The 25,029-nt window shown below is 47.4% G+C and overlaps 2 protein-coding genes across 4 annotated transcripts in view; both read right to left on the bottom strand.

Moving 5' to 3' along the window:
• Positions 1 to 25,029, bottom strand: part of LOC146822954 (serpin B10-like) — a 454,260-nt gene that overhangs the window by 412,278 nt on the left and 16,953 nt on the right. Inside the window, exon 1 of one of the 3 annotated variants that reach the window (XM_085607110.1) lies at positions 19,024 to 19,155. The exons of the other annotated variants lie outside the window; for them this stretch is intronic. The gene's annotated coding sequence lies outside the window, so the exon portion shown is untranslated. Of the gene's footprint in view, positions 1 to 19,023; positions 19,156 to 25,029 lie in introns of those variants that run through there. 3 annotated transcript variants of the gene reach the window in all.
• Positions 14,537 to 16,670, bottom strand: LOC146822955 (zinc finger MYM-type protein 1-like). Its single transcript, XM_085606340.1, has 2 exons — positions 14,938 to 16,670; positions 14,537 to 14,564 (listed from the first exon to the last, which is right to left on the bottom strand). The coding sequence occupies exons 1-2, from the start codon at positions 16,668 to 16,670 to the stop codon at positions 14,537 to 14,539; spliced, it is 1,761 nt and encodes a 586-aa protein (XP_085462466.1).

The following is a 25,029-nucleotide window of genomic DNA, read 5'->3' as shown; positions in this document are numbered from 1 at the left end:
TATTCCGACGATGGGCTCTGTAAGCGGGGTTGTGGGCTCAGTGCCACCTTTCTCCATATCCTGTGGGAGTGCCGCGAGGTGGCGGACTACTGGCGCCGGGTACATACGGTTATGGGACAGGTCACTGGGGTTGTGCTGCTGCCGGAGGTGCGTCGTTGTGTTCTGAATGTGTGGGAGCCCAATGATTATAGCGCGGCTCAGACTCGGTGGGCGGCCCTGGGGAACATGATTGCCAAGAGAGATATAGCGCAGCTTTGGGGTGCCCAGCGGCCGCCCACCGTGTCAGTATGGAAGGAGAATATGGACTGGTGTATGTTCAGGGAGAAGACTGTGTATGTTGCCCGTGGTAAGCCGGAGGCATGGGGCAGAATCTGGGGGCAATGGAATGCTTATCGCGGGGGTATCTGTACGCCCCCCCTGGTGGACACCGATATCGCCATGTCCCCCTGACCCTTGATGGTTCCGGGCACCTTTTGGAATGACTATATATGGACGTTCAGTTCCCTTGGCCCCCCCCCCCCCCCCCGTCCCCAGCCTCCCGGTACTCCTTCCTGTCGTGTGCTGCTTAATGGTCTGACCTGGAGTTCCCCGGAGGAAGCCTGCCCTGCGCCGTTTGTCTTTATGCCTCGCCTTTTGTTTTTTTTTTTTTTTTTTTAGTTATCTGTGTTTGTTTGCTCTAAGTCTCCTGTGCCTCTAGAACTATCCGGACTCACTACGGGGCCGACCCCCGGGAACCGACTGCAGCTTTGATAAATGTATATTTCATTCTGTACTTAGCGGCCGGCCCTGGTGGTTGTAGGCCCGTGCTTGTAATCGACTTATTGTTCAATAAAACTTTTAAAACATAAAAAAAAAAAAAAAAAAAAAAAAAAAAAATTATGTTATTTTCATCAGCCCAAGATTGTAGCTTATTCAGCACTACTCTTCCCATAACCTTCATGAGGGAATCGAGAAGAGAAATTGGACGGTAACATGCCGGGTTTTCACGGTCTCCTTTTTTAAAGATTGGAACAATTACTGACTCTGACCATGTTTTTAAAAAGCCCCTTGCACAACTTGCTTGCAAAATCCTAGTTATCAAGGGTATCCAGAGTGATGGAATAGACTTAAATAAGTCAATCGGAAGCCCATCAGGCCCAGGAGCCTTACCACCTCTACTTGCATTTATTGCCTCGGTCACTTCGTCAAGGGAAATTTGTAGTTCGATGGGCAAGAAAGTGCTCAACTTTTCTGGCAAGGGAGCTGTAGAACCAAGATTGGGCTCCTCCTGTCCCGCGATGCTATAAACCTTAGAGAAAAAATCTATCCATGTTCTTTCATCTATTGCAACCGCTATTGTCGCAACGTCCTTAGTTTTAAAAAATGGTGCATTTACTGCCCGCCAGAACATGGAAGAATCCTTACACAATGAATCATCGCGTAGTGCCACCCAAGCTAGATTCTTCAGCTCCTTCTTGCGAGCTTTACGTGCCTCGTTATACAACTTTCTACACTCCCTAATTTCGTCTAAATCTCTCTCAATCCTATGTAGAGCCTCTTTTAAGCGTGAGTACGATTTAGTACAATTTGTGTCGAACCACCCGTTTTTCCGTTCTAGGTTACGCCTACGTTCAATTTTAAGTGTGTTTTGAACAATTAAAGTAATCTGGATGAAGGCATTCAAGATGGTATCATGCGAGGAATCTTCCTGCAGACAGGCTAAAATTAAATCATAGGCCTTGGAAATAATTTGCTTATTTAGCTCGACCTGGTTGCAGCTCTCCCAACGTAAGTTGTATCCATTTTGAGTAGCAAGATGGATGCCCTGGGTCCCAGCCAGATTGTTACTTAGTCGCCTAATCTGTGCATCTGGCAGTACTAGATCAATGCTTAGAGGCAGATGGTCACTCAGGGTGTTTAGGTGTATTTTAAAATTAGCTAACCAGTTTGCATAGCAGTTTGGAACAATAATAAAATCAATAGTAGATCTATAGCCTCTACCTATGAAGGTATAATCAAACTCCACTCTAGGGGAACACAGTCGGTTTGCAAAGCCAAAATCATGAGAAAACAAAAGTTCATTAAATTTTTCTCCACGCTCCGTATGTTCAAAATGTATTAATGGATCATCCTCCTCAATTGTTAAACCACATGCCCCTAACTCTGATTTAGAGCATAGTTTAATATTAAAATCACCCCCCCAAATCGTGATCATATCTGTATCTTTAGGAGCTCTCAATTTTCCAATATCGTCACTAAGCTGACTCAAAATATCCCCCAAATGACCCTTCTCTATATTGTTGTAAAAATTTATCAGAGTTAGGAGACAATTCGAGGCGACGTGAATCAAGCCTATCTGATAAAAATTTGTCGTTTTTATTATAGAAATTTTGTGCACCTCCAATAGATTTGAAATGTAGATACAGAGTCCCCCCTTGTGCCTGCCATGATTTTATTGAATTGCTGGTGTGTGGAATGTCCTATACCCCTCAATATGAAGTTCCTCAGTTAACCAAGTTTCTTGAAGACAAAAAATGTCAAAGCGGTCAACAAATTCAAGCCAAGCTTGGTTATTCTCTTTACACCGGAGGCCTGCCACGTTCCAAAATAGCACACTTATGACCTTCTGTATATTTAATTCATTAATACAAATTTCTTCTGTGATAGTTTCAGTCTGACATGTCAAGTCCAACCCCCTACCCTCACCACTGTTTAATACATTGGGGTGGCCAGACTTTAATGGGCCATCCATTTCCTTTGTGACCGTACATTCCATCCTGCCAGACTTCAAACTTGTATCTATATTCAGTCTATTGGGCTCACAATCCTTCAGGTTATCATTCTCATTATCAGACCACAATAAGGAGCTAAAGGGCAGAGAACAGGTCGTCCCTCACTCAGAAATCTGTATACAATAAAGGACCTGTTCACACAGTGAGCACACAATTCATACATCTATTACAGTTGTCATATATTTTAGACAGTCTGTAGAGCAAGTGGTTTCATCATCTATGCTACTTATAGGTATGGCTCACCAATAAAAGAAAAGAAAAGAATTTCAAACGAGGTAAGACAGGAAAGCTATCTCTATGGCTAAAAACGTTTGTCTCTAACACCCAAATGTGATGGAAAAAGTGTAGGAGAGGCTGAGCATGACAGGCTTGTGACTAAGGTGCATCAAAAATCAACGGATAAAAACTCCTTACTGCATTATAGATCATACCATCCCAGAGCCCTCCGGGATAACCTGCCTGTGGGACAGTTTTTAAGATATCGCCGCAATTGTTCCACTTTACAACAATACTCTGAACAGTCCAATGTGTTAGCTACCAAGTTAGAGAACCGAGCATACCCTAAGAAGGTAATAAAAGAGGCAAGAAAACGAGCATACAATACGCCCCGTGCTGCTCTTTTGGAAAAGACTCCCAGGAAAAATGGTGAGTGCATCCCAGTGGTGACTACTTTTGGCCCACTTTCCACCAAAATCAGACAAATTATCCGCAGGCACTGGCACTTGTTAAACACTACGAATATGCAAATGCCTCCACCCCGGTTTGCATTTAAACGATCAGCTAACATCCGCGACCGGTTAGTACACACTAGACCCAAACCAGATCTACGGGAGACCAACATCCCGCAGGGGCACTACCCATGCGGGAGCTGCTCTGTGTGTGTGCTTACATCTGCCACAAAAAGTGTCACCCTTGCCAATAACAAAATGTGGTTTTTAAATAAATTCAGCAACTGCAATACATCAAACGTCATCTATAGATTGACATGCCCCTGTGATCTTCACTATATTGGCCTCACCACCAGGAAGGTTAAAATAAGGATACAAGAACACCTTAGTACACTACGTGCAGGTAAACTGAGCACAAGATTGGTACAACACTTCCAGTCTCATAAAGATACCCCTAAAGATGTGCGTTGGGTAGTTTTAGAAAGGGTAATGGGGGACCAATTTAACATGGAAGCAAGACTGAGCACCAGGGAAGCACGCTGGATTTATCAGGAAGGTGTAGATCAAACCGGATTGAATGATTTCATTGAATGGAACAAGGTTAATATATAACCTATTCATCCCAGATGCTTTCCTTTGATACAGGCTCTCCTTATCATGCATAGCTTGGTGCCAATAAAGTTTCGGGGTATTCAATATGCTATCTTGGCCCGGAACAAGGATGACCACACTAAAAAGGCCTATATATCTAGCCAGCAGGTGTTTGGGGTAGTGTATGTCTACGTATAACAGCATTCCACACTTCATGCCGTTATCATTCTAGAGTTCGAGAGTTAGTGTATAAACATTTAACCTTCCAGGAGGGGCTTGCATGGAAGTGAAGCTAATTCGACCCAAATACGACACTTGGGACCGAGAAATAGAAACCACATATAGGATTATGTGTGGCTACATATGTGGCTCATTCTCCGTAAAAATGTTTATTTAACACCGCAAATGATAACATTCACCCGAGTGACATAGATGGAATACATTATGATATGTTTCCTCTCGCCAATATCTCAATTCCCCCTTGTGCATGTGGGAATTTGAAAAAATGAAGAACGCACCGAGGATTTCACCATTCTAGCATGGCGGCGACAGCTATAATGTAAAACACTTTGATCCCTTAGGGAGGGCGGGACCACCAGAGTCCGATCACGTTGTGAGCGTGATCACGCTTATATCCACGAAATACAACAGTCGGGCTGATGCGGTGCCGAGTTGATGCCGGACACGGACGCAGTTACGGTGGGTCTTGTTTTACGAGTTTTTAGAAAAGGGCTTTCCGGTAAAAGGGATGGGAACCCGTGTCATGCGATTTAACATAGCTTTAGTGAGTGTCTAGGCTACAAGATAACAAACTGAGCGGGCACGAAGTTGAGGAGCGACGGTCATCGTGTGGTATAGGGATCTCCCCGACCACACGCTGAATATCAGTTATACTCAAGAAGGTACAAGATAGAATGGTAGACACACACCAAGAATGGGACATAGGGGGAGGAGCCTAGCGCGCACCCAAGATGGCCGCGTAGGTGCGAGGCTCCCGAGGACCTCCGCGACCTCCTGCATAAATCCTGACCGAATCCTGTCCTAGATGAGGGGACTGTGTTTGTGAACCCGAGCTGAGGTGACGCCCGTTTTCCGTTTTCAATTCGGACTTCGGACACCGGCGGGAGCACCGATTAAGGTTTGCGGCCTTCTCCACACCGGCCCCCCGTACTGGAGTTGTGGGGCGATCCGGCGACAAAGTGGATAACAGCGGCGGGCAAGGCTGGGCGACTCGCGCACCCCGCACTTTCACTTTCGCTTTTGCGCCCTCCTTGCTGCCAGGCGAGGTAGGGTTGCGAAGCGGTGTGCGGTGGTGTGGCCTCGTTGGGGTGCCCTGCCGGCCCGCCGGCTGCGGTCCGTCCTGCGGAGCGGTGGTCGCCCCCCCCCGGAGCCCTTGAACGGGATTGTCTACCCCCTTTTTGAGGAGATTGGCTCGATTTGGGGACCGCGACCATGGCCACAAAACAGGATGGCGACCGGGCTAAGGTGAAGTCGACCCGTCGTGGCGCGGCCCATCAATCCAACAACATGGACCGCTACACCCTCCAGAAGGGATCTCCAGAGGCGCTGCGTAGGTCCCCTACGGGCCCGACTGATGCTCCTGCTCTGCCCACGGACCTGACCCTCCGAGACGTCATGGGCGCCATCGCCGAGATGAAGGCCTCGGTGGACCAGCGCTTTGACACTCTGGCGCAGAAGATCGACTCGGTCCTCGTGGACGTGGGCCTCGTGAGAGCCGATCTGTCAAAAACAAATGACCGGGTCGATTCTTTGGCCCACTCTACCTCGGGCCTCACATCTGACGTGGCGGCCCTCCAACAGGAGGTGCGCAGGCTTGGCCAGGCGAGCGCCCTGATGCATCGTCGACTGGAGGATTCCGAGGGTCGGGCCCGGAGAAACAACGTCCGCATTATCGGGGTGCCGGAGGGACGCGAGGCAGAGGCAGCGGATCTGTTTGTGGAGGACTTGGTCCTCACCCATCTCCAGCCTCGGGGGCTGAGTAAATTCTTTGCAGTGGAACGTGCCCACAGGGTCCCCGGGGGTAGGCCTAAGGCCGGAGCCCCTCCGAGGCCTCTCATCGCCCGGATTTTCAATTTTCGGGACAGGGACGCTATCCTGCAGACTTCCAGGCTACAAGGGCCGGTCAGACTTGACAATATGGATATAAATTTCTATCCTGACTTTACTCCGGCGGTCCAAAAGCAGAGACTGAGCTTTCTCGGTGTCAAACGTCGCCTACGGGACCTGAATCTCAAATATGCGATGCTTTTTCCGGCTAAGCTGAGGGTGGAGGTGGATGGCCGCACGCACTTTTTTGATCGTCCCGAGGCGGCCGGGGACTGGCTGGACACTTTGCCCGGAGATCGGGCCGGGGGGGTGGGGGGGGAGCGGTTGGTGGGGAGGGCCCGCCGGATCAGGACTGAGGGACTAATGGTAGGCCTTGCTCTGGACTGTGTTGTTGTCACCATTGACTGTTAGGGTAAGTTCCCCTCCTGTGGAGGTCGTGTGGGGTCTCTTGGGGGATCTCCCTCCTCCTCTGGGGGACTAGTTAGTTTTCTTTCTATGGGGCGACAGGCACACTGCACTTTGGGGGGGCTGTTTGGGCTCATGCAGGGGTGCAGGGTGGGGGGAGTTCTGTTGGGATGGGTGGGTTGGGGTGGGGTGTGGTTCGTTTCTACCGCAAGGCAAACCCTTCATTGTATTGGTGTTTTTGAGATGCTCTCGGGGGGACAAATGATGGCTTCTGTATGTGAGGGGGGGTAGGGACCTGACTTTGTTGTCCTGGAACGTTAACGGACTGGGTGATAGGATTAAGCGGGGTGTGGTCCTGCAATATCTGAAACGGATTTCGCCTGATGTGGTCTTTTTGCAGGAGACACACCTCATTGGTAACTCCTTTTGTGCCATGAATCGACGTGGCTATCGTTTGGTGGCCCACTCGGGCTTCACATCGGGCTCACGAGGGGTGGGCATTTTGGTCAAGACCTCGCTCCCGCTAGAAATAGACGAGGTGCGCCATGATGAGAGGGGACGCTACACTGTCTTGGTGGGGAGAATGGAGGGCAAAGTAGTCGTCTTTGTCTCAGTGTACGTCCCACCGGGGTTACAGTCCACCACCTTTGCGGACCTGGGACGCCTCCTGCTTGACCTTCCGGGGGGGCTTCTGGTGGTTGGGGGGGACTTCAATGCGGTGGCCTCTGGGACTATGGATCGCTATCCCCCTAGGGACCTCCCCCGGGCACAGGCGTGGCTGTCTGGCCTTTTGGACACACTGGGATTGGTGGACTGTTGGCGTCTAAAGCATCCCACTCAGCTGCAATACACCTTCCATTCGGGGGCCCATGGTAGCCTTTCGCGGCTTGATCATGTCCTTGTCCCTGCAGCCTATGCCGGGAGAGTGGGGGAGGTGCGCCATCTGGCGCGGGGTATTTCAGATCATTCCCCACTCCTGTTGCACTTTGATGTCTTCCCGAGGGGGGAGGGCAGGATAGCTCCAATCAATGCCTGGTACCTGCGCGACTCCACTATTCGTGCTGACTTGATTAAATCCTTGCAACGGTATTTTGAGGAGAATGTGGGGTCTGTCCCGTCGGCCATCTCCCTGTGGGAGGCTTTCAAGACAGTGCTTAGAGGGGAGGCCCTCTCCTTTATTTCCCATGCCCGGAGGCGAGCACAGGAGGAGGTGACCCGGGTGGAGGCCGAAATTACTGAACTGGAGGGTGATCTGGGGAGTGGGGTGACTGACGCTGCGCTGCACGTTCTACACCTTAAGCAGGCGGCCTATAGGTCCCTCGTCACGGAGGCGGCCAGGGGCCTCAGCAGAGAGCAACAGGGGCGATTGTATGATGTGGGTGATAAGGCTGGCAAGTTGATTGCGTGGTTGGATAAGAAGGAGAGAGCTAGTCGTGTGGTCCCGCTGATTGAGAGAATGGATGGTGTACGTGTTACTGAGCCGGAAGGCATTGTCTCTTGCTTCGCGGATTATTTCCGCGAGGTATATTCCCCGGTTTCTCCCTGCTCGGAGGAGGATTCCCATGCCCTGCTGCGTGACATCGCGCTGCCCTCCCTCTCAATGGAGGACAGGGAGTTGATGGATGCCGCCCCCACCTCGGACGAAATTGCCCTCGCCATCCGCTCGGTCGCTTCTGGCAAGGCCATGGGCCCGAACGGCATTCCCATCGAGTTGTATAAATTGCGGCCGGATGTACTGGCACCCCACCTCCGCGCAATGTTCCTTGCGGCCCACTCGCGGGGCTCCCTCCCGCCGGACCAGCGTCTGGCTACCATCGTGGTTATCCACAAGGAGGGGAGACCGCGAGACCGGGTTACATCCTACCGGCCTATCTCGCTCTTGAACGCGGAGCCTAAAATCCTCGCCAAGGTGCTCGCCAACCGGCTGGTCGGCGTGGTGGGCGATTTGGTCCACCAAGACCAGTCCGGCTTTATTCCCCATCGCAATACAGCCCTTAATCTGCGGCGCTTGCACGGGGTGCTCGCGCGTGTTCCGTTCGTGCGGGAGCCGGCCATCTTGGCGTCCTTAGACGCCACCATGGCGTTCGACACGCTCGAATGGCCCTACATCTGGGCGATGCTGGCGAAATTTGGATTTGGCCCGGGATTCATCAGTTGGGTCAAATTGTTGTACTCGGACCCACTGGCACAGGTGGTGGTGAATGGTCGAGTCTCGGCCCCATTCGCGCTGGGACGGGGCACGCGACAGGGTTGTCCCCTGTCGCCGCTCCTTTTTGCACTGGCCTTGGAACCCCTGGCGGAGTGGCTGCGGTGGCACCCTTCTATCCGTGGTCTCCGTTGGACCCCCGAGTATGAGGACCGCGTGTCCCTCTACGCTGACGATATCCTTTTGTACTTAGCCTCCCCGCGCAAATCACTGATTGTCCTGGTCGATGTTCTGCGCTCCTTTGGCCGTAATTCAGGCCTTGTCATCAACTGGGCTAAATCCTGTGTCTATGTGCTTTCCGGGGAGGCTCCTGTCCTCCCTCGGGGCTGTCCGATCCAGATTGCCTCGCAGGGATTTCGATACCTGGGGGTCTATATTACGCTGGACCTGGTGGCCCGCTACGAGCGAAATTTGCTTCCCCCCCTCCAGCGCTTGAAGGAGGACGTCGCGCGCTGGCGGCGCTTGCCGCTTTCGCCGCTCGGCCGGGCGGCATTGTTCAAGATGATGTCATTGCCGCGCTTTCTGTACACTCTCCAGAACACTATGGACTTGGTCCCAGCGCGCTACTTCCGTGAGGTGGAAAGCTTACAGCGCCGTCTGTTTTGGGACGGGAGGCCGCGTATAGCCCTGGCAAAATTGACACTCCCGTGGTACGACGGAGGGATTGCCCTCCCGGATATTAAGCGGTATTACTGGGCCTCCCAGTTAGCTGCAATTAATCACGGCTTCTATGGGCCCGCCCTAAACCCGGCATTTGAAATGGACAAAATGCTCCTGCCCGGTGGCGACTACAATCGAGCGCTCTACACTAGCGTGCCCGATTCCCGCTTGACGGGACCCACGCGTGTCATGGTGCGAGTATGGCACGCGGCTAATGCAGCTATGGGATGGAAGGACCGTTTGACCCGGGCGTCACCGTTGTATGCGTCGGAGAGGCTGGGCTCTTTGTGGACCTCGAAGGGCTTCGAGAGGTGGGACATGATAGGCATCAGTACAGTGGGAGATCTCTGGACGAGGGGAGGATTCAAAACATTCGAGACGCTGCAGGCGGAGTTTCAGCTGCAGGGCAGTGAATACTTTCGCTACCTGCAGGTCCGTCACGCACTGGGTTCCGTCTTCCCAGACGTGGCCTCCATCCCGGAGTCCTCCCCCCTGGAGGACAGAGTGCTAGGCCACGTTCCGGACAGCACGATCTCCCTCATTTACAAGAAATTGATAAATGACCGCTCGGGCTTCCTGACTGGCCTCCGCGAGGCTTGGGTTGCCGATGGGCTGGAGTTGGACGACGAGGACTGGATTTCCGCGGTGGCCTCTCCGAAGGAGGTGGCCATCCCGGCTCGCCTTCGCTTCGTCCAGCTTAAGATACTCCACCGGGTGTATATGACGGGGCCAAGGCTTCTGCGTATGGGCTATGCCGAGGATGGATTGTGTAAGCGTGGGTGTGGTGCTTTGGCGACTTTTTTGCACATTCTGTGGGAATGTCCGAGGGTGGAGCGATTCTGGCGTGGTGTGCATGAGGTCCTGCGAGCAATTACGCATGTCGCGCTGTTGCCTGAAGCGAGGAGATGCTTACTGAATGTGTGGGAACCGACCGATTACTCGGTTCCGCAGACGCGATGGGTGACTCTGGGATATATGATAGCTAAACGTGACATTGCTCAACTGTGGGGATCCTAGAGGCCCCCGGCGGTGTTGGCCTGGAAAGAACACATGGATTGGTGCATGTTCCGAGAAAAGGTGGTGTATGTGGCGCGGGGTAAGCCTGGGGCATGGGTGAAGATATGGGGCCCCTGGAACGCCTACCGCGGGGGTATTTGCGAGCCGCCGTTGTTGCCTCCCGCTTCACCAGCCCCATCCCCCTAGTTGACCCCCTCCCTCAGCCTCGGGCACATTGTTCTCCCAGTCCCGGATCTGTTTTCCCTTCCCCTCTCTGGATTTCTTTGGATGGTTGGGGTCCCCCACTTGAGGAGCACGTGTCGTCATTTTCGATCGCGGGTTGCCTTGCGGGTGTGGTTTTATGTTGTTGTGTTGTATAAAACGAAACCGTATTGTGGGCTCAGAGTCATGTGGCCCACGTTGTTGATACCTCCTGCTTTATCGTCTCTGCAAAGCCAAGTGCCTCATTGTATGTATGTCATTTGCTTCTGTCACTTTAGCGGCCGGCCGGAAGGTTGTAGGCCCATACCTGTATATATTTGAGATTGCAATAAACGGTTTCAAAAAAAAAAAAGAATGGGACATAGGAGGGTTAACATTTCATGATACGGGTAGTGGCAGTCATCCGGAAATTATGTCCCCTATGGTCTCATGATTCTCATTGTGTATTACAGACTCACGATAGGAGTTGATTGGAAGAGCCTCGAACGAGTGATCGCAGTTATACACACAAGTGCTCGAGGGTAAAGGTATGCCCATGTTGGGCAATATCCCGGTAAATGGTTTGGTGGATATGCAGTTAGGGATTCAGTACATACTGCATAATGTTCTTTTTAATCAGATGCCAACTAACTTTGCTATGTGTTGTTTGTCTATCTCTTGTCTCTGACAGAATTGTTTTTAATAGATAAGTGGTGGTGCAGGGTGGAGTGACAATACCCCACGCCCTGAAGAAGTTGCCGTGAGTTTATGCTAAGGCAATGAAACATGTCGGCATTTTAAATACGAGCAGACACACAGCATAGTATAAAAATCGTAAGCCAGTGTGATCTAGCTCAAAGTTGTATATAATTGTGGGGTCAAACGTGGTGCACGGATCACTGCACAGCTTTTTCTTGTTACACACCCTAGCACTTTGTCTTTTGGGTCGTTACCTATTTTCTTTTGCACATTTCTTTTCTTGGAGTGGTGGTAGCTGATGATGAGATCTTGAGGTAGCAGGCGAGTACCTTCCTGCTTTATCCTCCCTGGTGTTGCTACCGTGAGGCACCATCACTCCTCTCCTACACTTTTTCCATCACATTTGGGTGTTAGAGACAAAAAATTTTAGCCATAGAGATAGCTTTCCTGTCTTACCTCGTTTGAAATTCTTTTCTTTTCTTTTATTGGTGAGCCATACCTATAAGTAGCATAGATGATGAAACCACTTGCTCTACAGACTGTCTAAAATACATGACAACTGTAATAGATGTATGAATTGTGTGCTCACTGTGTGAACAGGTCCTTTATTGTATCATTCTCATTATAACTGGGCCTCTGGTCTTCCTTAGCTATCAGTCAATCATTCTCATCTAATGTTTGTAAAATTTCAAATATATTTGACATCTCCAAGTTATAATTCCTTTGGTAGTTTAGCAGTGAACTGCGATGGAATTCCGATCGGTTCTTGGGCCAACTGGGTTGATTAAAGAAACCTAATGGGAAGATATTAATGCCTACTTCTGAAGTATCTACTACCCTTGCTCTGTTCAACACTTCCCTAACCAAGGAAGGTAATCCCAGGGAGAGAACAATACAATCACCTCTGACGGCTTTATGACTACCCAGGGAACCCGCCTCACCATTTTAAATGCCCCAAACATTTCAGCAGTTAGTCCCACTCTCTTCCCCAAGCAGTAAACAGTTTTATTTCTCAAAGTATCCCATGTTTCAATTTCTCCTGATTTCAGTACAGGAACGTTTGCCAGTATTAGCGTGTATGGAGCCGCTGCCGGCGGAAGATCAATATTATATACCTGACGTGGGCTTACTTGAGGCAAAAGCGAAGATTGGCTTGATCCAGATTGTAAATCATTAGATATTATGCACCCCTGTCGGCTCACTGGGGTTCTCTTCTCTGCTATGCGTAGGTCTCCATCGTTACTTATAATCCTTTTATCTGTAACTGCCGCACTTTTCTTCTGTGAGTCATCACTATCCATAGGTTTAGTAACTTTTACTGGGGGTTTGTTAAATAAATTTTGACTTTGACAACCAGTTAAGGTGGCTGAGTAACTAGGGATGCACTGACTAGAAAAGTTCTTATTAGATATGATTAGATTCTGATTTATCATAATCTTCTCTAAACCTTTTTCAATTTGAATTAGTCTATCTTCCAGGGTGCCCATATATGATTTGACATAGCTAGTTAGCTCTAGAAGTAAAGTTTCTATTTTAGTACTGTCACCTAGTAATTGTGAACTATTTCTAGCTTTTAGACCTGAGATAGTGGCTTTGTCCTTTCGTTTCTGCGTATAACAGTTTTTCCCCTGTTTTTTAGTCAAAGTACTCTTGGTGAGGCTGTTATCAGTCAGAGCCTTATGGGGATCTACCTGGACATTAGTAGAAGGCTTTGGTTGCTTTGGATTACATTGCCTTTTAGGGGGGGGGGGGGGGGTAAGGGGTCAAAATCCTTTTCACTGACTGAAACTTCCTCAATGACATTATTTATTGTTTGGATACAGCCATTTCCATTTAGTGTAGTACCAGAGATTTCTGTTAGGCGACTCTCCACAGCCCCCTTATATAATGTATTCTTTTCCCGGCTATTCCCAGCTAATCCCTGTGCTTCTACTCTTAATGACTCCTCGACTGAAGAAATCTGTTTTTCGATGATGCCTACAGAACCCGTAAGGTAATTTAGCAGAGTCATTTTCACATCCTTGGGATTGCTAGAAAGTTTGTCGGACTTGGCACAGTGTAGTTTCCTCTTCCCCATTTCAAACTCAGAGATAATGGATTATATATGTGCACCTCCACTAGTGGTGTTCTCCAGTGGCGGCTGGTGGAATTTTAAACTGGTGAGGCGTATTTAAAAAAGCATGAACGTACGGGAGCGAGCGAGCGTAGCGAGCGAGCCCGACGGCAATAAGGGGGGTTCGGGGGGGTTCTCCCCCCGTGAAGAAATTTTTTAAAAATTGGCATTTTTTGGTGCAATTTTCAGCACTATTTATGTGATAAATGGACTGAAAAATCAGTTCTTCTAGGCATTCATAAAAGAAAACTCATACATAATTTCAGAGAATTTCTGTGTTGCCAAGCAAGTCTGACTTCTGAAGATGGCTAGGGGTACTAAGCAAAACCGCTTTGTCTCTACCCATTCCAATAGAAAACACCTAACATAGGTGCATAAACATCCGCAAAGAAACACACTTGTAATTTTGTTCCTACCCGAAATGAAGGCTGGCCACTTCCTTTTCTGCATCAGCTATTCAATGTTGATTGCCCAGTAATCTTCATGACATTAAATAGCTACAAGTATAAGAAATATCCATTCGAAACAAACATTTAATTCTTAGGAAGTCAGCAAAAGCTTTGCATTTTTGAGCGAGGCAATTTTGCAAAATGAAGTAAATATTGTACTTAAAATAGTTCATATAGCGCTCTGAGGCCCTTGGGTCCATCAGTATTTTAGAAAACCACTAAATAAAAATGAGTTATGAAATGAGTGTAATATGCATTGCTTAAAATATAAGAAATATCCATCAACAATCTTTAATTTATTTTAGAAAGAAACAACACAAACTTTATATGTATAAGCAGGCTTGGTGAAAACGTTTTACTTTATTTTTAAATACTTTGCATGCCACTCTCAGTCCCTTGTGCCTGTCAGGACAGTAGAAAATGGCTACATAAAAATAAAATATGAAAATAAATAAATGTACATTTTAAGAAATATCCCTTCAAAACCAATATGATATTTGTAAACACAAACACAATTATTTTAAATAATACTATATAAATTCTTTGCATGCCACACTCAGGTCCTTGTGCTCTTCAGCCAGCACAGCAGAAAAAATTGAATTAAAAGAAATTATGAAAATAAATAAATGTACATTTTAAGAACTTTCAAAACCAATATGATATTTTTAAACAATTAAAAAAATAATAATAATATTTAAATACTTTGCATGTCAATCACAGGTAGAAGGGTTCTTGTCCCTGTTAGTACAGTAGAAAACAGTTAAATAAAAATAAATTACGAAAATAACTAAATGTTGTACATATAAAGACATATACCCTCAAAACCAACATATTTTTAGACACTAACAACAAAAATATTTTAAAAAATAATAAAATATGAAAACAAATATCTATAAATTCACAGATACATAAACACACATATATAAACACATATCAACTGTACAGGAGTTTTATGAATATTAAATGGAATGAGTACATGTCCAACAGTACTTCCTAATGTTATCAAACAAAACAAACTGAGCTATAAACACCTGAAACTATGATTACACATCAGATTAATATTTTCTATTTATATAGAAAGTTTGCTCGTCGATCTTTAATATGAACAAACTTTTCAATTGTTCTTTTGTTGAATTCTGGTATTTCCTTTATTAGCTCCTTTTCCATTGACAGCATAGCCAATGCATTAAGTCTAGCTTGAGTCATAGTGTTTCGCAAAAACGTTTTTACCCTCTTTAGTGTGGAAAAACATCTCTCAGACTCTGCTGTTGTCATGGGTGTAGTAATGACAACTCTTAAAAGCTTTATGGTCTCAGAAAAAGATTTCTCTAAGTTGTTTTCACACAAAAAGCTAAATAAAGCCATGGCACCACCAGTAGTTTGACGGAAGTCACGTCTTCCATACAGGACCGAAAGTTCTGTACGCAATCTAGCCTTGTCTAACATAGGATAGGCTTCTATCGTTTCTGCGAGTGCCTCAGCTGGGAAAGATTTGTCATGTCTTTCAAAAAGGTCACTTCGCAATAGTGTTGCACTTACAAGATGCTTTGTGAATGCAAAGCGCTCTCTGGCATGGACCACAATAATGTCACAGACTTCTTTTGCTTCTTGGGTCAAAGTATTTATTTGCAGTCTTCGGTTTACAAATGTACATTCTTGTGGCAGTGTAGAATCCAAACTGTCAATGGATTCCCGTACTTTGGTGATGCTTGTCACAAAGTCTGTAGTAGCTTTCTGGACATATACAGTGTCAATGTCTCGCTTTTGCAATTGATTATATAAAATGTCTACCTGGGGCATTATACGGTGAAAAAGAAACAGAAAGAATATAAACTCTCTATCATCTAATGTTCTACTAAATCCCTTAGCTTCACATATAGTATTTGACTCAAAATCACCACTGTTTGCAATGGTTGACATGCATTCAAGAAGATCGTCTCTGTATTCATAAATTATCAATATTGCTCGAATATTGAAGTTCCAGCGAGTTGCAGACCCTCTTGGAAGTCTTCTTGAAACTATTTGTTCAAGAATATCAGTCCTTTTCGGGGAACGTGCAAAAAATGCTGTTATACCTCCAATCTCTGAAAAGAAAATTTTAACTCTAGATATTTTGGAGGAAGCCTGTTCCATAATTAGGTTAAGTTGGTGGGCATGGCAATGAATATAATGTGCATTTGGGTAAACATCCCTGATTTTCTTTTGCACCCCACCTGTTGCACCACGCATGACACTGGCCCCATCGTAGCTTTGAGCAATTAGTTTTCCTTTAGCACATTGGTCAGGGAAAACAATGTTTAATTCATTAAGAATGGCTGAGGCAATTGTTTCTGCAGATGAGTCTTTTAGATGTGTGAAACAATAAAATCGTTCAGCTACCTTGCAATTTCCATCAATGTAGCGGAAGACTAGAACTGACTGTGTCTTAGTAGAGACATCAGTTGTATCGTCAGCTTGGATAGCTACATAATCAGTGCTTCTCAACTGCTGTGTAATATATTCTCTTATAACTTCCAGCATACAGTCCAGCAATTCATTCTGAATAGTTTTAGACGTGCCTTTAAACACTGTGGCTGTTCTTAAATGTGTTTCCATAGCACTGTCGATGCTGGAGACAAAATCAACAAGGCCCCCGAACACGCCAGGATTTAGAGACTCTTCAGTTTCATCATGGCCCCGTAATGCCAATTCAAAGGCACCACAAAAACGAATACAGTCAATCAATTTTGATAAAATGTATCGGTTTTTATCCACTTCTGCATTATGTTTTCTTACTCCCACACGGTATGCTTCGTTCAATTGCTGTACAATGTCCGATTTTCCGAAAAGAGATAATTTCAACATATTTGTCAAATGAGATTTACAGGAATCATGTTTTTTTATTTTTTCAGCCAGATGCTTTAGGTCAGTAACTCCTGTTTTTGTCCAGGCAACTTCACCTCCAAAAAGTAAGCAAGGGAAACAGAATAAAGCATTTTTAGAAGCGCTACCAGTAAGCCACTCTATCCTATCATACCATGTTCTGGTAAACCGACGTGTATAACCCTGTCCCCTATCTTTTGCAGACTGCTCAATTTTAATTTCAGGTTTATCAGCTTCTAATGTTTTCACTTGCAGTTTATCAGCATGTGTCAAGCCCAAAAAGGGGTGTACGAGTAAACTGTCAACTGTGTTCATTGTATCTAGCAATAGATCAGACTGGAAATAGAAAACCTAACCTGTTTTTAAATATTCCCTAGGTTGAAGACACAAAAACTATATCACGCAAAATAATGAATACACTAATATGAATTGTCATGCACACAATAGTAACAGCAATTAGTCATCCATCCTCATTCTGACAGGAATGCAACTGCAGCAGCACGTACAGCTGTCCCACAAGCGGTATAGCCTTGTAACTAGTTCAGAATTCCTCCTGGGATCCTGTTAATAATTAAAATATGATGTAAGCTTTGAGGCTAGGTGCCATTGCATGCACAACACCAGTGGCGATTGAAAAGCTTAAGCATGTCAATTCAGTGATCTGCCTAGAATTTAAAGGGTATATTCCAATTATGGGGTCCTTGAATTACTATTAGAAGGATAAAATCAGTATATGTTAGGAGTAAACCTAAAACAAAGTACTTATACATTTGGACTTGACTTTAGATGGCAAATAATACAAAACATGTTGAAATTTTCTGTAAAAAGCATACGACTTGCATTGAGCAATACCCTTTAAAAGAGTTCTAGGCAGATCTCTGATATATCCAGCAGCCGTCTGTACCAAGCACAGCAAAATAAATATATATTTTTCCAATTAAGAGTTTACCATTGCAGTTAGACTATTTCCAAATTCAAAAAATATATGGATGGAGGTATTCTACACACAAGACAGACTATAATTACATCCTTTAGACAGTGCTAGTCATATCAGTAATCCTATTACTAAATGGACAGGAGTCACACTGTCACAACACATTAGATAGATTTTATATATCCTACTCACTGTACAAACTCTGGGGCAGATTTACAAGCCCTGTGCGCCACTTTTGCGCTGCCGTTGCATCACATTTGTGACGCAGCGGCGGCGCAAAGCTAGCGCCATGCTGCGACAGATTTGCAACGTGACGCATCTAGGGAGATGCGTCACGTTGTAAAGCACTGCGCCACATTAAACCTGAGTCAGGTTTAATGTATGCAGGGTGGGCGTTACGTCGACAAAACCCTCGGAAAAGTGACGCAGTGAAATCTACGAGATTTCACGCAGTCACTTTTCCGACGCTGGTGCGTCAAATCCTTATGCCTGCTTCAAGCAGGCGTAAGACGTGACGCACCATGTTAGGGATAGGGCAGGTTGGAACAGTGCTGGAGTTGCGTCACGCTTGCGACACAACTTCAGCACTGCGCCAACCTTACGCCAGCAGATGCGCCACGCATCTGCTTGTCTTTGCGCCATGATGCACCACATTGCAAATGCGGCGCATCTGCAATAGCGCATGGGCAAACTTGCGTGACGCATCTTCCCTGGCGCATCCCTGCTGATTTGCAGGGATGCGCCAGGAAACGTAAATCTGCCCCATGGTACGGAAAAAGTAGACTGAAAAACATTGGTGTGAAAAACATTGTTGACTGAAAAAATAGAATGAAAATAAGTAGTGGCTTTCATGCATTATACAAGAAACATAAGTGTACTGGTAGCAGGGCTAAGGGCCATCCTCCCAAAGTAGACAGGAGCATCTAAAATAAGGGTCAGGAGACTAGCAATGAATTGTAATGATTCAGGTCAAGTTAGCGTTAATGGATAATTACGGGATTTTAGGGTAGCACTAAGGAGTAGTTCAGGGCTATTATGAATCAGGGTAGCATTAAAGAGTAGTCCATTTATTATGCATCAAGAAACGACAGAATGTATGGGCAGTTTGGAGTTTAATATCTTTAGGGACGGTAAGCATTAAGGGATAGTAAGGGATTATTAGGCTAGTTAGATAAATGAAAGAGAGCATACAATAATAAAAGATTTAAAAATCAACATTTTTGAACTTCTCATAGTTAATCATGAAAAAACACAAAATTATCCCCTTAAAATTCAACCTCATACTCTCTGCACTGTTTTGCTAGGATAAACCAACAGGCCTCCACACCTAAAGACCACACACTTGGCACCCATACATAGCTGAATGTGGACCTTTGCGGGAAATACAAAAGCATGTCCTACCTTCTGGCCTGAGGTCTAGGACCAGGAAGCTGAGTTTCGATAAAGGTTCTGTCGCCGCAGGGCCGGAGCCACCACGTGTCTTCTTTCGATATCTCGCAGTACCGATCTTGAATGTGATTATATTACGATCAGTCTTAACTGCAATTTCTCATGTGCTAAAAGAATTAAAACAAGAATTATTACCAACAATTACTGCACTGTATTCATGTAATGTTTCTAGCAAATGTGCTACCTGTACAATACTCTTTTACACAAAACAAATAAACACAAACATTTAAGATAATAAATTCAGGTGGTTTTAATAGAATGTGCATGAGTGCAAGTGAGATCCTGGGTCTCTGCAAGCATTGTGATTTGTGTAATTTTGTGTAAAGTTGCTGGTTTCTGCAAAGAAGTGCATACACGTTTAAACGAATATATGTGAAACAATGTGTGTGTATGTTTTAGTATGTGTGCATTGCAGTGAGTGCCTGTGGTGCTGTGCATGAACTCTAGAATCCTGTTGGTTTAGTGAGCAGAGTCATGGGAACACCTCATGTGACTCTACTGTGGCTGAACCCTAGCCCTGCCTGCCTCTGTGCCTCTTACCAACATTGGCTCCATGTGTGAGGCCTTCCAACACAGCAGGATGGGGCCATAGACCTGACTGTGCTCCTTCGGCCATGCTGGTACCCAACTCAACTTCCCGCCCCGTGGACTCCGTGTGCGAGACCGCAGACAGCCAGAGCAGCGACTCCAAGCCCCAGGTACTCTCTCGAGGGCCCACGGCCTGACTTCAACCCCCATTGCATTGAAGACCTTTCCGAGGCGGAGGTGACCAGTGGACTCATTTGAGGATACTATGTTACTATGACTCCCTCAAAGGGAGCACCTGCATCTTTGCTTTGTGATGGCCCTGGAGAATGAGCAATTAACTTTACTACTGGCATAATTCTTAATACACTTATTAGACTGTTGTCCTTTAGGCTTAGCTTTAATTAGATAAAGATGGCCTCTTTTTCTACAACTGGTGTGAAGTTTTTTTGTGGTGTCTTTTACTGTGTTACTTTACTATGTGTTGCACTAATACTTTACACATTGCCTCTTTGATAAGCCTGCCTGCTCTTCGCCAAGCTACCAGATGATGACCAGAGGTAATCTTACATGTGTATCTGAATTAATCTGACTATAATGGTGGGTTATTGCTGGATTAGGTGTATACCCTAGCCAACCAAAATCCCCATTTGTAAGAGGTACACATTCAGCAGCGTCTCCAGGTTGTCTGCTTTCATTCCAAGCAGCAACGTGCAAAGGGGGTGGGGGGGCTTATCAGATTCTATCAGGCCAAATTTAAAGGGCCATTGGCATTCTTTTGTTCCAGGGAGCTATCTAGAGCTTCACACCTAGATGCAAATGCCTCGACCGAGGCGAAGCAGCTGCCCTTATCCTCCTGGACCTCTCAGCCTCCTTCAACACCGTTTCCCACCAAACCCTCTGAGCAAGACTCCACGTCGCTGGCATCCGCGATAAAGCCCTGGATGGATCAACTCCTTCACCGGCCGAACATAGAGAGTCAGACTTCCACCATTAAACTCAAAACCCACTGAGATCAGCTGCAAAGGGCCTCAGGGATCCTCCCTGAGCCTCACCCTCTTCAGCGTCTACAGGGCTGCACTTGCAGCCATCATCAGAAACCGCAGTCTCAACATTGTCTCCTATATCGACAATACTTAGCTGATTCTCTCCCTCACAGAAGAACCCACAGCCACCAAGAGCAACTTCCACAAGGAGATAAAGCAGTCTCCACCTGGATGAAGGACAGCTGCCTCAAGCTTAGCTCAAACAAGACCTAAGGGGCTCATTATGATGGTTTTGACCACCCGCCAGACGTGCGGCAGTCCCACCAGTGCAATTAGGATGTGTCAGCCATACTGCGGGTGCATCCTGGCCTTTTAACATTGCGGACGGTGCTGCTGGCTGCAGCACCGTCTGCAATGTCAAAAGAGCATGCCCAGCATATCCCTGCACCACGTGGCAGGCACCGTGCAGTGCCTGCCATTTGGTGCATGGAACTCATGGTACCCCCCCAGTGCACCTCCCTATACACACAGAGGGGGCCCACAATGACCACTACCCACTGACCACGCGCAAAACCCTGGCATCTTCCTGGACTCCTCGCTCTCAATAAACCCCCAAATCAACGCCGTTTCAACCTCCTATTTCCGCACGCTCCATCTACTTCATAAGATCTTGCAGTGCATCCCCACCATGACTTAGAGATCCGGGACAAGGCCCTCGACTGGATCCACTCTTTCCTCTCCGGCAGAACACAGCGGGTCAGACTCCTACCTTTCGTCTCGGACCCTACACCAACCACCTGCGGAGTCCCCCAGGAGTCCTCCCTCAGCCCAAGGCTCTTCAACGTTTAGATAGCTCCGCTCGCCCCATCGTCAGAACCCATGGACTTAACATTGTTTCATACACAGACGACACCCAACTCATTCTATCCCTATCCAGCGAACCCAATGCAGCCAAACACAACTTTCAAGAAGGCATGAAAGCTGTTGCAAAATGGATGAAAAGCAGCTGCCTACAACTCAACACTGACAAATCAGAAGTACTCATCATGGGCCCACACCCCGACGCCTGGAACGACACCTAGTGGCTCCCGCCCTCGGAAGCCCACCCACCCATGGACCACGCACGCAACCTTGGGATCATCCTGGACTCCGAGCTCAAAATGGACCGCCAGGTCAACTCCGTTGCATTCTCCTTTCACACCCTCTGCCTCCTATCTAAGACCTTCAAATAGATCCCCCTCAAGCACAGAAATACCGTCACTCACGCCCTCATCACCAGCAGATACTACTACGGCAACGCACTCTACGCCGGAATAAACAAAAACCTTTCCCGCAAACTATAAAACATCTAGAATGCCGCCGCAAGATTGGTCCTCAACCTGCCAAGACACTGCCATATCTCCCAGCACCTGCTCACACTCCACTGTCTCCCCATCGAGGCTAGAATCACCTTCAAGATTCTCACCTACGCACATAAAGCCCGCCACAACACCGGACCAGCATACCTAAACAGCCGACTCAAATTCCACTCACCCAAAAGTGCCCTACGATCAGCCCAGCTCTCCTACGCCATAGTCCCCCGTGCCAGAAAAACCAGATCGGGAAGCCGCTCCTTCTTCTTCCTCGCGGCCAGAGCCTGGAATGCCTTACCGCTCCACCTTAGACACTATCACTCCCATCTTCACGCGAAACCTAAAAATCTTGGCTTTTCGACAGACCCCCTCCTTGATGGACTGGAACCTGCACATCCCCTCCTCCTTGAGACCCTTACTGGTGAGTAGTCGCGTTTAACAAACACATGATGGATTGATACCTCAACAACTACTTCTCCTTCTACACATACACCAGACATCTCCACTCCATCCAACTGGGCCAGGCCACCATACCACGTATCAGCAAGACCACTGCTGGAGAAAGATCCTTCTCCTAACTCCTGGAACTCCCTGCCTGTCCACTTCCGGCAATCACCATTACGTCCGCAATTCAGGAAGGACCAATTCAGGAAGGACCTCAAGACCTGGCTCTTCGACTGAACCGCAGCTCCTCTCACCCGCTCCCCTCACCCCCAAACTGCTTGAAACACTTATGGGTAAGGAGTTGCGCTTTATGAAAATGAGTGTGTAAATGAATGTACAGGTTGTGTTACATAAGTGAGTGAGGGACACAAGGTGTAAGAGTTGCATGTTGTTTATAGCTCACTGTGCTATATTAGAAGGATTACGATTTATGAACTGTCGATAACAACTATCTCTGTGTTAAAAGCAGTGACCCACTTATCTGGCAACATAAAGTAAAAATATTGTCACCTGCATATTACATGATCCGCTTTGCATCAGACATAGGGGCAGATTTATGTTCCCTGGCGCATCCATGCAAATCAGCATGGATGCGCCAGGGAAGATGCGTCACGCAAGTTTGCCCATGCGCCACCGCAGATGCGCCGCATTTACAATGCGGTGCATCGTGGCGCAAGGGCAAGCAGATACGTGACGCATCTGCCAGCGTAAGGTTGGCGCAGTGATGAAGTTGCGTCGCAAGCGCGACGCAACTCCAGCACTGTTCCAACCTACCCTATCCCTAACATGGTGCGTCAAGCCTTACGCCTGCTTCAAGCAGGTGCAGGGTTTTGACGCATCAGCGTTGGGAAAGTGACTCAGTGAAATCTTATAGATTTCGCTGAGTCACTTTTCAGGGGCGTTCCTGCGACGGAACGCCCCCCCCTGAGTCGAAACGCCCACGTGAAACCTGACGCAGGTTTCACGTGGCGCAGGGCTTTACACCGTGATGCATCTCCATAGATGCGTCACGATGTAAATGTGGCGCAACGTGGCGCAGGGTTTACGCCGCCGCTGCAGCGGCGTAAAAGGGGCGCAAGTCCCCCATAAATCTGCCCCATAGAGTGCATTTAAAAAACTTGCAAGGGTTAATATCAAATTTAACCCTTGCTATATTTTTTTAATGCACTCATGAGCATTATACTAGACCTGGTCAACCAACTGGGCAATATGCTAAAATAATTATATAAAGCAGCATATTTAAACAATGCAAACATTGCACAAAAAATTAAAAGTACAAAATTATTATTTCACACTTACCTTATCAGGCAGCTGCTTCTGTCTTAGTCAGCTAGTTGATGGCCTCGATGCTGGTTGCTGTGTGCTTTGTGCGTCTCTGGACCTGCTCCTGCCACCTTCAAATCAGAGCTGCTGCTGGTTCAGTGGAACTGAAAGTGAAAGCAGCATGTATCATGTGACTCCACCTCACAGGGTCATGAGTTAAGTCTCATGACTCTGTGACACAAGGAAATGTGTGTGAGTTTATTATTTTTTTAATCACTTTATATTAAGTTATTACAATAATGCTGGAAATCATTATTGTAATAACGAAAAATAAAAAAAACCCTACCTTTCCCAACTCGTCATAGAGATGGGTGGGATCAGTTATGCTTGACCCCACCCCATCCAGTGACGACTGGTGAAAGGGAGGGGTGAGGCAGGGCAACGTGGTGACTAATGCAGCCTCGGGCTTATACAGTACCCGCCCGAGGCTGCTCTGGAATTGACACCTTACTGGCGTCATAAGTGGGAGGGGCCGCGGGCCCTAACTGGGCTGTCAATATAACTACCGGGCTGACATTATGTCCGCCCGGTAGATCGAAAGTTTCTTTTTGTGACACATGCGCAGAGTGCATGTGTCACAAACTTGCCCCACACACTGCATGAATTCTGTGCCTGCCCTGCTGCCTGGCCTGCGTGATGCAATGACGCTGGAGTCTGACTCCGAGCGTCGCAAGCAGGCAGCAGCAGGACTTCGCTGTAATTGACTGTGCTGGCACTGGCAGGTAGGCTGGGCGCGTGCGCACCGTTCCGCTTGTGAATCATTTTAAATTGAAATGCAGCGCAGCTGCCGAGCGAGGCGACGGGCGGGCAGCGATCACGAAAGGGAGGGCGCCGCCCGCCCGTTACAGAAAACCGCCGCTGGTGTTCTCCAAAACTCAGGGTACAAGCTGAAATGTCATGGAACAAATCTTAACAGAGACACAGTACCTTCTGGTGTTAAAAATGGATACCTCGGTCAGTCCTGGGATTGAATGTCAAAGGGGTGGTGGCTCAGCCCAGCCTCACCCGGTCTTGGACGGGCGTAGACAGGCCCGCCCGTGGCCCGGGCTTCGCCCGGGTCCGGGCCTGACACGCCCGCACGCGTCCTGGGCATGCCCGTGCACGTCCCGTGCTGCGGGAGGGCTGTTCAGGATTTAAATGCCCCGGCGCTGTGGTGACGCGATATACGTGCGACACCCAGTGCCTGCTGGGGGCTGTAGTCCTCAGGAAGCCGTTCCCCTCACGGCGTGGCCCGATGGCCAATGAACAAACAAGCTGTTCCCCTCACAGCGTGGCAAGTGAAGTAGCAGCGATGGGGATGGTGCAGGAAAGCCGTTCCCCTCACGGCT

The sequence above is a fragment of the Triturus cristatus genome, chromosome 5_2 (genome assembly GCF_964204655.1).
Source record: "Triturus cristatus chromosome 5_2, aTriCri1.1, whole genome shotgun sequence".
Classification (NCBI taxonomy): domain Eukaryota; kingdom Metazoa; phylum Chordata; class Amphibia; order Caudata; family Salamandridae; genus Triturus; species Triturus cristatus.
Note: the sequence above shows the minus strand (reverse complement) of the source record. Positions and strands in the feature narration are given on the sequence as shown.